The sequence below is a fragment of the Mustelus asterias genome, chromosome 3, assembly GCF_964213995.1.
Source record: "Mustelus asterias chromosome 3, sMusAst1.hap1.1, whole genome shotgun sequence".
In the NCBI taxonomy this organism is placed as follows: domain Eukaryota; kingdom Metazoa; phylum Chordata; class Chondrichthyes; order Carcharhiniformes; family Triakidae; genus Mustelus; species Mustelus asterias.
In genome coordinates, this window is record NC_135803.1 from 74494117 (window position 1) to 74510783 (window position 16667).

At 45.5% G+C, this 16667-nt stretch overlaps 1 protein-coding gene across 2 annotated transcripts in view; it reads left to right on the forward strand.

Annotated features, from left to right (window-relative positions):
• dzip1l (DAZ interacting zinc finger protein 1-like) overlaps positions 1-16667 on the forward strand; it is a 123910-nt gene that overhangs the window by 63006 nt on the left and 44237 nt on the right. Inside the window, exons 16-17 of one of the 2 annotated variants that reach the window (XR_013497440.1) lie at positions 755-903; positions 2193-2889. Coding sequence is in view for 1 of the 2 variants with exons in the window: in XM_078209238.1 (XP_078065364.1) it covers positions 755-903; positions 2193-2364 (321 nt within the window). In the remaining variant the exon portion in view is untranslated. The remainder of the gene's footprint in view (positions 1-754; positions 904-2192; positions 2890-16667) is intronic. The other variant, XM_078209238.1, reaches the window with a different exon arrangement.

Genomic DNA, 16667 nt, shown 5'->3' on the forward strand with positions numbered 1-16667 from the left:
TGACCAGACCAATGGAAGCCCTGTGGGGGTGAGCATGTGACACAGCACACCACGTGACATGAGTGAGAATTCCAGTGACTAGTGCTGTAGTGAAGTGGTTATCTTGTTGTTATCATGTAAAGCAGAGAATGTGAGTCCAAATCCTACAGCGGGAGGCTTGGCAATTTAAATTCAGTTTAGAGAGAAGAGGAAATAAAAAGCGGAATCTGTGCAAATGGGCATGAAGCTGTCAGATTGACATAAAAACCCAACCCGTTCATTAATGTCCTTCAGGGAAGGACACCACCTGCCCAGAAGCAGCCAGGCTGATATGTGACTCCAGTCCCGTATTAGTGCAGTTGATGCCTCATGAATTCTAAAATGGCCTCGCAAGTCATCTGTTACCATCGCCTACTAACAAGGCTATGTCGGATAGGCCACTGATACCTTGCCAGTGATAGCCACAATTAGAGTGAATGAAACAAAACCAAAGGTGGCTATGAAGGATTGGTCATTGATGAGTTGGAATTTGATTTTGTCAATGACACTTTTGATGCTGATGTTTTTCGATTATGTTGACAAAGGTGTTGGCGTTGACGGTGTACATGGAGGTGGCAGTTTTGCCCACGGTGATGGTAGTGTTTGGTAAGGATGGTGGTGGTATTGATGAGAGACCACTGGTCATGAAGTGTGCTCAGCACCGTGTCTCCTCATTGTGCTGCTTTCTTTCTCCTTGTCTCCTCATTGTGCTGCTTTCTTTCTCCTTGTCTCCTAGGAACTATGGTTCAAAGCTTGACAAAGAGTTTGGAGAAACAGCTCAGCTCTCCGGCAAGGAAACCCATCGGGGGTGTTAAACTCATACCTCCACCCCAAGCTGCATCTCGCACTTCTCCAGAAAATACCACCGTCATCAAGAAGTTGCAGGTAATGAGTCCAAAAGGTCATGAATTGGCAGGTTTTGTGTTCGATTTCTTTTTTACCTTCTACATTGCAATCTATAAATAATTAGTCGATATTCAGATGCTTTCTAGGGTAGGAGAAGGCTTTTGTTGGACAATGTTTTTCTGTCTACGCAGATTATTTGACCTTTTGATGGTGGGAAAAGGAGCTGCAAGGATGGGGAAATGATGCTGCGAGTTATTAACAAGGGGGAAAATGTCTTTTCTGCTCCCAGGAAAAGAGCAGGGAGGTTATGCTGAAACTGTATAAAACGGTTAGGCTAAAGCTAGAGCATTGAGTGCAATTCTGGAATCCACATTATAGGAGGGATGTGATGGCACTGGAAAGGGTGCAGAGGAGATTTACCAGGATGTGCCTGGCTGGAGAGTTTTAGTCATGAAGAGAGATTGGATAGAATGAGATTGTTTTCCTTGGAGCAGAGGAGACTGAGGGGGGACATGATTGAGATGTAATCCATGCATTTACCATTGCTAATCCCCTAACCCCCACACCTTTGGACAATTTAGCATGGTCAATCAACCTAACCTGCACATCTTTGGAGTGCGGGAGGAAACCAGGGCACCTGGAGGAAACCCATGCAGAATTGGGAAGAACGTGCAAACCCCTCCAGTCACCCAAGGCCAGAATTGAATCCAGGTCCCTGACGCTGTGAGGCAGCAATGATAACCACTGTGCCACCGTGACTTTAAGATTTTATAAAGGACAGATTTACACAGATGCGGCTTTGGCTCAAATTGTTTTATTAAAATGCTCCTAGTACAAGAGCACTAACTAAACTAGTTTAAATGATGCCGCACAACACTTGACTGGTTAGCCTGATTTAAATCCTTCCATTTCCCGTGAACACACAAAAAAAACCACAACTTAAGAATAAAAGCTTCCGCTGGCATAACCCCATGTTTTTGCCCAAACTAGTTTGATTCGACTCAAACCCCTAGGGATTTAGTTATTATCCTTCCTATCCTTCTCACCGGGCACCCGCTCACTGTCCTGAGTTTTCTGTGGTTTTAGGGTGACCCCTTCTGGAATATTTGATCCAAGGACATTTCCGGGGCTTGTTAGATGCACATGTAAACTCACTCGCGTACTCACTGTCACCCATGTAGACAGACTTTCATTCACTTGCTAATACACTCATCCCTTGCTCCATCCACTCTCAGGATTCAGCAGTTTTACATGCTGTACCAGCCGGCCACCCCTTTCGTGACTGGCGTATCACGCAACTTTAACCCATTTCTGCACTCTGTTGGCAGCTGTCAGACGAGGAAGAGAGTGATCTGGACATCTCGTCCTTCGAGGATGTGTCGGAAGAGTTTGTCAAGAAAGCATCGATCTCGAAGCCGGCGATTGCGCCCCGGCAAAGTGCCGAGCCGTCTTTCTCTCAGGGAACCAGTGTCTGGAGCTCATCCACCAGCAGAGCAGCAGGTTGGTAGCAAGAACTACCTGCATGCTGAACTTAACATTCAACCAAAAGAGAAGGACTTCTTGTTTATGCTTTTGAGTTTTAAAATCAAAGTGACATTGCCTTTGCATAGTCGTAACTCATCTTGGACCCTGTCATTTACTGAATATGGGACACGTGAAAAGATAAGTTGGAGATGTGTGTGCTTAAAAAATAATCATGAAATTTATTTTTTTAACGTATTTTAATAAGAATGGCTTTGTGATATTGTTTAACGGAGTCAGCTGACAGGAAGAGGAGGAGTTTCTTTAAGAGATGGTGCCGTGCGTTGATGTAATGTTGTATTTGTCAGTGAACCTCTTCCGCCTATCAGCTGACACTGTGACTATCCAGGTCCAGATCTTAACCTTGTTAACCCCCTTTACTCCCTCTCAGATGATGCAGAAATAAGTTAGTGTTCTACTGATCTCCTCTGTTGAAGACAAAATCTCATTGTTGGGGGAAAATTTCACATTATCAGCCATTCTCAGCTGGTTGACCCAATCAATGTGAGTATTGGCAGGCTTGTTAATGGTGGGAGGCATCACAGATGAATTCAGTTGTGCTTTCACCGTATGTACCCACGTCCTAACAGTGGGACTCTCCCCAGTCAGGATGTTATCCATTCTTCTAAGATACCGGAGTTGGAGCCAGTGTTTGTGCTTGTGTGTCTGTGCCTCTCAGAGCTGTGAAATCCAATTCTGGGACCTGAGATGCTGGGGCACTGTAAAATCTAATCGCAGCCCACCCTTTGGGATAAGTGGTAGGCTTTCAAAAGTGTGTTAACCAGGGTTCAGGGTAAACACATTCCTCTTGGAGTGAAGGGCAAAGCTGGCAGAAGCAGGGAACTCTGGATGACTCAGGATATTGAGGCCCTGGTCAAGAAGAAGAAAGAGGCACATGACATGCATAGGCATCTGGGATCAAGTGAATCCCTTGAAGAGTATAGGGGGTGTAGGAGTAGAGTTAAGAGAGAAATCAGGAAAAAGGGGACACAAGATTGTTTTGGCAGATAAGGCAAAGGAGAATCCAAAGAGCTTCTACAAATACATAAAGGGCAAAAGAGTAACAAGGGAGAGAGTAGGGCCTCTTAAGGATCAACAAGGTCATCTGTGTGCGGATCCACAAGAGACGGGTGAGATCCTAAAAGAATATTTCTCATCAATATTTACTATTGTGAAAAGCATGGATGTTAGGGAACTTGGGGAATTAAATAGGGATGTCTTGAGGAGTGTACATATAACAGAGAAGGAAGTGCTGGAGTCTTAAAGCGCATCAAGGTAGATAATCCCCGGGACCTGATGAAGTGTATCCCAGGACATTGTGGGAGGCTAGGGAGGAATGGCTTTGTGAGTGGAAAATCATGTCTCACAAATTTGATTGAGCTTTTTGAAGGGGTAACCAAGAAGGTAGATTGAGGGCAGTGCAGTTGATGTTGTGTACGTGGACTTTAGCAAGGCCTTTGACAAGGTACCGCATGGCAGGTTGTTGCATAAAGTTAAATCTCACGAGATCCAGGGTGAGGTATCTAAATGGATACAAAATTGGCTTCTTGACAGAAGGTAGAGGGTGGCTGTAGAGGGTTGTTTTTCAAACTGGAGGCCTGTGACCAGTGGTGCCTCAGGGATCAGTGCTGGGTCCAAATAACCAGTGTTATTTGTCATTTATATTAATGATTTGGATCAGAATATAGGAGGCATGGTTAATAAGTTTGCAGATGACACCAAGATTGTTGGCATAGTGGACAGTGAAGAAAGTTATCTACGATTGCAACAGGATCTTGATCAATTGGGCCAGTGGGCTGACGAATGGCAGATGGAGTTTAATTTAGACAAATGCAAGGTGTTGCATTTTGGTAGATTGAACCAGGGCAGGACTTATTCAGTTCATGGTAGGGTGTTGGGGAGAGTTACAGAACAAAGAGATCTAGGGGTACATGTTCATAGCTCCTTGAAAGTGGAGTCACAGGTGGACAGAGTGGTGAAGAAGGCATTCGGCATGCTTGGTTTCACCGGTCAGAACATTGAATACAGGAGTTGGGACGTCTTGTTGAAGTTGTACAAGACATTGGTAAGGCCACACTTGGAAAACTGTGTGCAATTTTGGTCATCCTATTATAGAAAGGATATTATTAAACTAGAAAGAGTGCAGAAAAGATTTACTAGGATGCTACCGGGACTTGATGGGATTGAATTATAAGAAGAGGCTGGATAGACTGGGACTTTTTTCTCTGGAGCGTAGGAGGCTGAAGGGTGACCTTTATAGAGGTCTATAAAATAATGAGGGGCACAGATCAGCGAGATAGTCAATAGCTTTTCCCAAAGGTAGGGGAGTCTAAAACTGGAAGGCATAGGTTTAAGGTGAGAGGGGAGAGATACAAAAGTGTCCAGAGGGGCACTTTTTTCTCACAGAGGGTGGTGAGTGTCTAGAACAAGCTGCCAGAGGTAGTAGTAGAGGCGGGTACAATTTTGTCTTTTAAAAAGCATTTAGATAGTTACATGGATAAGATGGGTCTAGAGGGATACGTGCCAAATGCGGGCAATTGGGGTTAGCTTAGGGGTTTTAAAAAAATGTGTGGCATGGATAGGTTGGGCCAAAGGGCCTGTTTCCATGCAGTAAACCTCTATGACGTGCCTTTGGCCTCTCAGACCACAGCATTTGGAATGATTAGGGGGGGTTGGTTTAGTTCAGTTGGTTGGAAGCTGGTTAGTGATGCGGAACAACGCCAACAGCACGAGTTCAATTCCCGTCCCAGCTGAGGTTATCCATGAAGGCCCTGCCATCTCAACCTTATCCCTCACCTGAGGTGTGGTAATCCTCAGGTTAAATCACCACCACCGTCAAAAGGGAGAGCAGCCTACGCTCCTCTTGGACTATGGCAACTTTCATTTTCATTTCATTTCATGCATTGTGAACGATAAACCAGAAGCTTATACAGCATAGTACAACTGCGAGGGAAGATTCACACTGTCACTTTAAGCTGACTTGTTATCCCATGCACTACCTGTACTTGGCCTGCTTATTGCTGGCAGACTGAAGGGGGATATCAGATTAGAACCTGTCCGTGTTATTAACAAACCGTTGTGGTTAGTCTGTACTGTACTTTGATGGGGATAGGATTGTTTATAGCTGATCGTGATTTATATTCAGATTTTTGTAGAGGGCACATTTAGTGATCTCGGTGAGGAATGCATTGAAACGGAGCACATTGAGAGAACGGTCTATGCCCTGTTAGAGTTCATTAATTAACAGCGTCTCTGCTGAGGGCTGCTCTCCGCTGGAATCACTAAATGTACCCGTATCATTATTCAAGAACTGTATCTCGTTCCCCACTGTGTGAAACACAATAAACAAATTGCTTCTTCAGCATATTTCATTGCGGCTTCAAGTGTCTTTAAGAGATGGTGTACTGGCCACGTCACTCTTGTTGCTGGTAGCATATGTGCTAATGGATGGATGGACATGCACACATGGACATGGACACACAGAGACACGGGCACACATGGACATACACACAGACACACAGGTACACACGTGCACACACACACACACACACACACACACACACACACTCTCACACACTCTCACAGACACACGTTCTCGAGAGGTTTATTGCACCTCATTGGTACCTTCACTATGCTGTCAATATGACTAGCATTGCTACTGTTTGGTCTCCACCTACCATAGTAGTAAGTCCCTGGAGAGAGTGATACTGTGTATTATGTTTTAGCAGTCATACTGAAAGGGAGATTGGTTTGTTCCCCACAGTTTGGGGTGATTTTCCCATTGGCCAGTGGTGTGAAGTGTCGATCTCGTCACCTGACATACATTTTGCCTGATTCTGCCTATTAAATGAAAGGGAAGTCGAGCAATGGTGTACAACAGGAGGCTGATTCGACGTTGCCCCCTTTACACCATCACTTGATGTTTAAAATGCATGCCTGAAAATGAAATAAGAAAAGGCCATGTTGGCCAAACTCTACAGACCCCATGCCCTGTCTGCCTTTTCATGGTCTATACATTCTCATTGACCATAGCCTACTAAGAACAGACTGTGCCCAATCGCTGGCAACCTTGCCCCACAGCCCATCCTTCCCTGCTATCGGCCCACCCCTGTATCATGTCCCTGCCCTGTGCATTTGATCTCCTGAGCTAAAGCTCTAGATATGCAGTCTAATCCATAAAGACAATTTGAGAAAACCTCCATAAATTCCATTCATGCTAACATACTCACTAATAACCCTGGCCTGGAATCTCTAATAACACAGCCCTTCCCTTCCATGGGTTGTGTCCCATAGAATATTTGGCATTTTGCAAAGGTCCTATTTATCCCAGTCCCTGTTGTTATAATTGTCCAAAGCGAGAATGTTCAGTGACATTGTGGAGTTACTACCTTTGACAACTCGTTCATTGTTCATCATTGTAGAGTTTGTTGACACATCATGAACGCTCGTTCTGCTCATCCATTGATATTTTTTTCCCTCTGCATGAACTAACCACAGCCTAGTGTCAGAGAGCTGCCAGGTGATGGACTCCCAAGCCTTGGATGCTTTGTGATTATCAGTGGGTGGTGTGGCAATGGATCTTAGGTTGCCTCACTCCCTTCTGCCTGGGACCCTCACCCTGATGGGTCGGGTGAGATCTATGGCTTGTTTTGTGATGGGAATCCTGGCATTGAATGGAGCAATAAATCGTGGTTTAGGCCTCACCTGCAAGTCCAGGCCAGACATTGCCAATTATCTGACTCAGGAAGGAGGAGGAGGTTATAGCTGAGCTTGATCCTGCCTTTACCTCATGTCCGGAATAGGGCCAACTGGAGAGAGACCAGGAGGAAAAACCATGGCCAAATACTCTTTAATATTCTCTTTTCTCTCCCCCTACCACCCACCTCCTGCCTCTTGGTAGCCAGGAGAATCTTGAGTTACTGCCCCAGCTGAAATTAAGCAACTTGGGCCGTGCCTGGACTGGCATGACTCTGTACCACACTCGCCGGTGCATTTGTCAACTGTATTATCAACCACTCCCTGTTCTTTTAAGCAGAAACTCAATTTAATGTACAAGTCCTTATCGGGTTCTTTGTTTGCATGTTTCCCTTAAACTGAGGGTGATGTCAGTCGGAAACGCACAACCAAATGCACATATTTGGAAAATGCAGTGTTCAGATGTATGGGGCTTAATGTCCTTCTCACAGGACAACAGAGGAAGAGGCCTGAATAATTTTTCATAGCAAAATCCCTGTGCTTGCTAAGTAATAGAAATCATCATAGAAATCATAGAAACCCTACAGTACAGAAAGAGGCCATTCGGCCCATCGAGTCTGCACCGACCACAATCCCACCCAGGCCCTACCCCCATATCTACCCACTAATCCCTCCAACCTATGCATCTCAGGACACTAAGGGGCAATTTTCAGCATGGCCAATCAACCTAACCCGCACATCTTTGGACTGTGGGAGGAAACCGGAGCACCCGGAGGAAACCCACGCAGACACGAGGAGAATGTGCAAACTCCACACAGACAGTGACCCAAGCCGGGAATCGAACCCAGGTCCCTGGAGCTGTGAAGCAGCAGTGCTAACCACTGTGCTACCGTGCCGCTATGATAGCTATCATTGGCTCATGTATTCTGCACAAACCATTCATATCAGATTGGGGAGGTAGACAGTTTCTCTGGGTGTGGTACCAGTCAGAAATACTTCACCCTCGTTCAGTTACTACGTTAGCATGACACGCTTGTACTTAGTGCCGTGCTGTCCTGGACATTGTCAGAGTTTCTGCAGCCCTGTACAACAACTGACCCCGAGTGTGCTTGAAATGAAAACAGAAAATGCTCTCTGGCAGCATACATGGAGTGAGAAACAGAGTTAATGTTTTGAGTGCAAGATAACTCTTCTTCAGAATGCAAGAGAGGCAGAAATGTGAAGGGTTTTATGCTGTTGATAAAGATGAAGGTCAGATGGAGCAAAAAGGGAAGGTTAGGTATAGGTTAGAAGGTGGGGAGATTAAATTACAAAGATGTCACTGGGTAAAAGACAAAGAGAGTGGGGATGGTAGCACTAAAGGGACAAAATATTGATCCAGAGTAGATGTTACTGGCAGAATAAAGGTCAGCATTGTCTGAAAACAAAATGGCACAATGTGCTGATAGCAGTATAAAGGTTAATGCTGTCTGAAAGCAAAGCATGGGAACAAGAGAAAGACTGGCACTAGGGAAAAAATACAAACTGGAGGATAGAATTCATGGCCTGAAGGTGCTTAACTCACTGGAGTCCAGAAAGCTGTAGAGTTCCTAATCAGAAGCCTCACGTTTGCGTTGGGCTTCACTGGAGTATTGGGGCAGGCCAAGGGCATGAGAGCAAGATGGTGAATTTAAATGGCAACTGACCAGGAGGTGGGGTGGCGGGGGGGGGGGGGGGGTCATGCTTGTGGACTGAATGGCAGTGTTCCACAAAGCGGGTCACCCAGTTTGCATTTGGTCTCCACAGTGTCGAGGAGACCTCATTGTGAGTAGCGAGTACAAGAGGCTGAGTTAAAGGATGTACAATCACTGCTTCATCTGGAAGGTGTGTTTGGGGCATTGGGCAGTGAGGGGGGGAGAGGGTATTGGGGCCAGCGTTACACCTCCTACGCTTAAATGGGGAGATGCCTAGGGAAGGGGATGAGGCGTGACTGAGCACTTTCTGTTTTTATTTCTGATTTCCAGTATCCACAGTATGTTGTTTCTATTTTAGTTATGCACAAGTAGGTGTTTGTATCAGTCTGTCCAGGACTCTTAACACACCCTGACCAGGAAAGTGATTAATATTCATTTGACTGTGACGCATCGAGAAAGCCCACATCGGTTCATTTAACACCCTTTCTGGTATATTTATTTTGCCTGGTACATACAAAAGAGGCAAACCATTAATCTAATCTCGGTATCTGCTTGGAAGCTGGAACCTGGCTGTAACCATGGTTCCCCCTGATAAGCAGCAATACTTTCATTGAGGTCCTGTGGCGTTTCCTGAGGGAGATGGGTTTCGATTGGTTTGACTTCTGTGAGCAACTAAATCTGATACCACCCCCCTCCCCCCAGCCACCCAATTACCCTTGAGAAAGCCTTGAAATGCTGCCGTCCCAAAGTGCTCTTAGGGAGGGAATTGCAGCATTTTGAGCCAGCGACACTGAAGGAACAGCGATATGGTTCCAAGAACAAAGAACAATACAGCACAGGAACAGGCCCTTCGGCCCTCCAAGCCCGTGCCGCTTCTTGGTCCAACTAGACCATTCTTTTGTATCCCTCCATTCCCAATCCGTTCATATGGCTATCTAGATAAGTCTTAAACGTTCCCAGTGTGTCCGCCTCCACCACCTTGCCTGGCAGCGCATTCCAGGCCCCCACCACCCTCTGTGTAAAATATGTCCTTCTGATATCTGTGTTAAACTTCCCCCCCTTCACCTTGAACCAATGACCCCTCGTGAACGTCACCACCCACCTGGGGAAAAGCTTCCCACCGTTCACCCTATCTATGCCTTTCATAATTTTATACACCTCTATTAAGTCTCCCCTCATCCTCCGTCTTTCCAGTGAGAACAACCCCAGTTTACCCAATCTCTCCTCATAACTAAGCCCCTCCATACCAGGCAACATCCTGGTAAACCTCCTCTGTACTCTCTCCAAAGCCTCCACGTCCTTCTGGTAGTGTGGCGATCAGAACTGGACGCAGTATTCCAAATGCGGCCGAACCAATGTTCTATACATCTGCAACATCAGACCCCAACTTTTATACTCTATGCCCCGTCCTATAAAGGCAAGCATGCCATATGCCTTCTTCACCACCTTCTCCACCTGTGACGTCACCTTCAAGGATCTGTGGACTTGCACACCCAGATTCCTCTGCGTATCTACACCCTTTATGGTTCTGCCATTTATCGTATAGCTCCTCCCTACATTATTTCTACCAAAATGCATCACTTCGCATTTATCAGGATTGAACTCCATCTGCCATTTCTTTGCCCAAATTTCCAGTCTACCTATATCCTTCTGTAGCTTCTGACAATGCTCCTCACTATCTGCAAGTCCTGCCAATTTTGTGTCATCCGCAAACTTACTGATCACCCCAGTTACACCTTCTTCCAGATCGTTTATATAAATCACAAACAGCAGAGGTCCCAATACAGAGCCCTGCGGAACACCACTAGTCACAGGCCTCCAGCCGGAAAAAGACCCTTCCACTACCACCCTCTGTCTTCTGTGACCAAGCCAGTTCTCCACCCATCTAGCCACCTCCCCCTTTATCCCATGAGATCCAACCTTTTCCACCAGCCTACCATGAGGGACTTTGTCAAACACTTTACTAAAGTCCATATAGACGACATCCACGGCCCTTCCCTCGTCACCCATTCTGGTTACTTCTTCAAAAAACTCCACCAGGTTAGTGAGGCATGACCTCCCTCTCACAAAACAATGCTGACTATCGTTAATGAGTTTATTCCTTTCTAAATGCGCATACATCCTATCTCTAAGAATCTTCTCCAACAACTTCCCCACCACGGACGTCAAGCTCACCGGCCTATAATTACCCGGGTTATCCTTCCTACCCTTCTTAAATAACGGGACCACATTGGCTATCCTCCAATCCTCTGGGACCTCACCTGCGTCCAGTGACGAGACAAAGATTTGCGTCAGAGGCCCAGCGATTTCATCTCTCGTCTCCCTGAGCAGCCTTGGATAGATTCCATCAGGCCCTGGGGATTTGTCAGTCTTTATATTCTCTAACAAACCTAACACTTCCTCCCTTGTAATGGAGATTTTCTCCAACGGTTCAACACTCCCCTCCGAGACACTCCCAGTCAGCACATCCCTCTCCTTTGTGAATACCGACACAAAGTATTCATTTAGGATCTCCCCTACTTCTTTGGGCTCCAAGCATAATTCCCCACTTTTGTCCCTGAGAGGTCCGATTTTTTCCCTGACAACCCTTTTGTTCCTAACATATGAATAAAATGCCTTGGGATTCTCCTTAATCCTGTCTGCCAAGGACATTTCGTGACCCCTTTTTGCCCTTCCAGTTCCCCGTTTGAGTTCCTTCCTACTTTCTTTGTACTCCTCCAGAGCTCCCTCCGTTTTTAGCTGCCTGGACCTAACATACGCCTTTCTTTTCTTTTTGACCAGTCCCTCAATTTCCCTGGTTATCCACGGTTCTCGAATCCTACCCTTCCTATCCTTCTTTTTTACAGGCACATGCCTGTCCTGCAGCCCTAACAACTGTTCCTTAAAAGACTCCCACATGCCAGATGTGGATTTACCTTCAAACAGCCTCTCCCAATCAAGAGCTGCCAATTTCTGCCTAATCCCACTAAAGTTAGCCTTCCCCCAATCCAACACCTTACCCTTGGGACACCACTCATCCTTTTCCATCACTATCCTAAAGCTAACAGAATTGTGGTCACTATTTGCTACATGTTCCGGTACCGAAACTTTGAAGACCTGACTGGGCTCATTCCCCAGTACTAGGTCCAGTATAGCCCCCTCTCTAGTTGGGCTATCTACATATTGTTCCAAAGAACCCTCCTGTACGCATTTTACAAATTCCTCCCCATTCAGAGTCCCAGCTCTCAGCGATTTCCAGTCTATTCCAGGGAAATTGAAGTCTCCCACTACAACAACCCTATTTTTCCTGCACCTATCCAGTAGCTTCAAATCAGGATAGTGGAGAGGGGATTTGCAGATGGTGGTCTTCCCATGTGTCTGTTGCTCTTGCCCCTTATCTTTCTAGATGGTAGAGGCCATGGGTTTGGAAGGTGTTGTCAATTTGCAGTAGTGCCTCTTGTACATATTATACACTGCTGTCACTGTGCACCAGTGGTGGAAGGAGTGAATGTTTAAGGTGGTGGATGGGGTGCTGATAACATGGGGCTGCTCTATCTTGGAGTGCTGCACAACAACAGCCCAGGCTTTGACCGGATTGGTGTCTTCCCATGTCCTCTCTTCCCTCAACATTCTGCCTTTCTTTTGTGCATGCTGGCGAACACTTGTATTATTTACCTCTGTCCCACCTATTCCATGTGTGTAAGACAGGATTGGAAGTGCCAGCTGGGATATTTGACTGTGGGAGGCTGCACTCTGATTCTGCCCTTGCATAACTGTGGACAAGCGGGTCATGGCATGGGCCTCCAGATAGTGATCAGGGTAACAGGGACCCTGCTTTTCTTGCCTCACACAAGCCTGTGGACATTGGCGCTGATTGTGAAGATACTAAGGCTACCAACCCAGATAATAGCCTCAACCTGAGAAGGGGTGAGTAGCACAGGTCAGCATCCAAACACATCGTTTTGACTGTGAGGTTCTATACAGTGCTGGCTCCTGCACTTACATTCTGAGATCTTCCATGTGAAGGATGTGGGCACTTGCTTTTGGACTTGGGTGTGTATGAACCTGTGACAAATTGGTCAGTAATCCGAGATCAGTTCTTATGCAGAAAAGGTCAACAAAATTGCCCGTTGCAGAATTTCATTGCACCACCGTTCTTCACACCAAATGTAAGACGCTGGTGAAATACCCAAGACTGCACAAGTATTTGAAGAACCAATTCCATAGGAGAGTTATATTGGACTCAAAACCTTAACTCTGTTTCTCTTTCCACAGATGCTGCCAGACCTGCTGAGTTTTTCCAGCATTTTCTGTTTCCATTCAGCTGAGGCTTGTTTGTACAGAGTGAGAGTAGAATGATCTGTATTGCTGAGGTGTTTGAATGTAAAGGACTGAAAGCAGGTTACTGGGTTTGACATGCAGATTGCAGGGTACAAGGTAATTTTACCAGTCAGTAACTATTTCCCCTTTCAATTTTTATTGCAATTTCTATTGGACTCTGCCTCCATTTTGTGGTGTGGAGGGACTGGGGTAAACACAGTAAGAAGTCTAACAACACCAGGTTAAAGTCCAACAGGTTTATTTGGTAGCAAAAGCCACTAGCTTTCGGAACAGGCTGTTCCTTCGTCAGGTGGGTGGGAGTCCTGATCCCACCCATCTGACGAAGGAACAGCCTGTTCCGAAAGCTAGTGGCTTTTGCTACCAAATAAACCTATTGGACTTTAAGCTGGTGTTGTAAGACTTCTTACTCCATTTTGTGGAACAGATAGTATGGGCTTGGCTCAATGGTAGTACTCTCCCCTGTGTCAAATGTTAGTGAGTTCAAGCCCCCCTCCAGGAATTTGAGCATATATAATCTAAGCCGATATTCCAGTGCGGCACTAAAGGAGTGGAGAAGCAAATGAAATGTTGGCCTTTATTGCGGGAGATGGAGTACAAAAATAGGGAATTCTTGCTCCAGCTGTACCGAGCATTGATGGACTGTACCTGGAGTACTGCCTACAGTTTTGATCTCCTTACTCAAGGAGGGACATACTTGCACTTGATGCAGTTCGGAAAGGTTTAGTAGGCTGATTCCTGGGATGAAGGGTTCTGCTTTATAAGGAAAGGTTCAGCAGGTTGGGCCTATGCTTATTGGAGTTTAGAAGAATGAGAGGTGATCTTATTGAAGTTTCTCCTGGAGGGGAAACCTGGAACCAGCGGGCACCGTTTCAGAATAAGACAAAGATGAGGATTTTTTTCTCTCAGCGTCGTTAGTATGTGGAATTTTCTTCCCAGGGTAGGGTGAAGACTGCGTCGATGAATACGTTCAAAGGCTGAATTAGACAAAATGCTTTTTCTGCAAGAGAGTTAGGGTTATGGGGGACAGGCAGCAAAGTGGAGTTCAGGCCACAATCACATCTTAATGACTGGACAGAGCAGACTCAAGGGGCCAAATGGCCTACTCCTGTTCCTCTTTCTTATATGTTTATACGCTGTCACAGATGCCATCTGAGACATTTAACCGAGACCGAGCCTGCTCCTGTCAGGTAGACTTAAAATATGCCATGGGACTGGCTTGAAAAAAAGCAGGAGAGTTATTGGCAAAAAAGCCAAAATACTGTGGATGCTGTAAATCAGAAATAAAGACAGGAAAAGCTGGAAGAACTCAGCAAGTCACGCAGCATCTGTTGGGGGTAAAAACAGTGTTAATGGTTCAGGCTGATAACTCTTCATTGGAACTTGGAAAAGTTATAAATGTAATAAATTTAAAAGGAAATTCAGAGGCAGAGAAACAGGGTTGGGGATAGAACAAAGGGGAAAATCTGTGATAGGATAGAAGACAGGAGAGATTTAATGACAAAAGGGATAATAACCCAAGATGAAAGGGAACAAGTAAAGAAACAAAAGATGGGCCTCGAGGAGGTGTTATTGGAAAAATACAGAATCATCACAAACAGCTGCCAACCAAGAAAGAAAAACCACAATGAGAGCAGCAGTTGTAATGTGAAATTGTTGGATCAGTATTTGAATGTAGGATTGCAAAGTGACCATCGAAAGATGAGTTTCTGTTCATTTGGCTTGTGTTGAGCATCATTGGAACAGCGTGTGAGGAGGACAACAGAAGGGGCAAGGTGGTGAGTTAAATTGACAGGCAGTTGGAAGCTCAGGGTCACACTTCCAGACTGAATGAAGGTGTTCCACAAAACACTCACTCAGTTTGCCCATTGCAGAGGAGACCTGCAATTCTTGAACAGGCGTTACAGTTTTGAAAGAACTCAGTGAAACACTTCTGTTTAGTCTCTGTAGTAATTCTGAGCTTCCATTCACCTATTGCTTTAATTCTCTTCCCCAGCTCTGTCTCCCTGCCTGACTGCGAAGATGCATGGCGCGCTGGCCTTTGTCTTCTCTGGGTCCTTTTCTTGGCCAGCGGAGTTTCCCATTTCAAGCAGGAGTGATTGAATGGCAAAAGAGTTGGTAAATCCCCGATCAAGCACGAGATTGGCCATTTTATCTCTCCTGTCTTCCACCCTATCCCAGACCCTCATTTCTATTCTTTCCAACACCTTTCCCTGACTCTACATCTGTTTAAAACCAGACATATCTGTAACTTTCTCCTGTTCTAACGAAGGGCCATCAATCTGAAATACAGCTGTTGCCGGACCTGCTAAGTATTGCTACCACAACAATATGGTTGACTCTCAATAGCCCTCCAAGGGCAACTAGGGATGGCTGGCCTGCCAGCGACACCCATGTTCCATGAATGAATAAAAAAAATATTTCCAGCGTTTCCTGTTAGTTGAGAACACTCGGACTTTCACTTTCAGTCACAATGTGACACTTGAATTACATTTTAGGCGAGAAAGCCTCAGGTTCTTTCTTAACACAAAGCCAAGGATCTAAACACATCAGAGATAGAGACAATTTGACAGTCACTCTAAGCACCTCCAGCTCACCTGGTGAGGTAGCTTACAGGTTGTGGCAACCCAGACGTCCTGAGTTCAGGTTCCGCTGTTTTAAACAAAAATTAAACAAAGCTGGTACTTGGTGGCTTGTTGCCGGGAAACCTGTTGATTGTTGTAAAAAAAAACTCAGCTGATTTACTGATATTCTTCAGGGAAGGAAATCTCTTGGCTTGCCCTCCTTAAAACTGTATTCCCCTCTACATAGTTGACTCTTATTCCCTTCAGGGAAACAATGGATGAGCAATGCACACAGCTATTCCAATGCTACTAACATGTCCAGAACCTTACATATTGTGTACACTGAGGGTACATTAAGTAAATGGGTTTCTGAGCATTGAGTTCCACATGTGTGGAGCCCAGCTACCCACTGTGCTGTGACATGTCACAATTGTGTTGTTCAACTATTCATTCTGCAGTTCTGCTTAGCGCGATGCTTTGTGAAAGAGAACTCTATGTTCTAAATGTTAACCACGCAAGTGCTGGGTGATGCAGGGTGTTAGATTGAGACTTTAGGGAATTGGACTGATGTGATGTAAATCTCAACTTTCTGACAGTAAGGAACAGATTTGGAAACTCACTGTTCCAAGGAGATGAGAGCTCAGAGCCCAAGAAACTCTGAATTTAGCTCAGTTTTTTTTGTTCAGAGGAGTGGGCATCACTGGCTAGGCCAGCATTGGTCGGCCATCCTTAATTGCCCCTTGAGAAGGTGTGGTGAGCCACCACCTTGAACTGCTGCAGTCCATTTGGTGTAGGTACACCCACAGTGCTGTTAGGGAGGGAGCTCCAGGATTTTGAGCCAGCGACAGTGAAGGGACAGTGATATATTTCCAAGTCAGGATTGGTGTGCGAGTCTTGTGAAAAATAGAGTTGTGCAGTCAGGTACTTCTGTAAGGATAGAGTCACATTTAATCAAAGCAAATAATATGAATACAAATTTCTTTGGCATTTGTGCTTAATCTATGAGGATAGTTGCATAAATTACAAGAGAAAA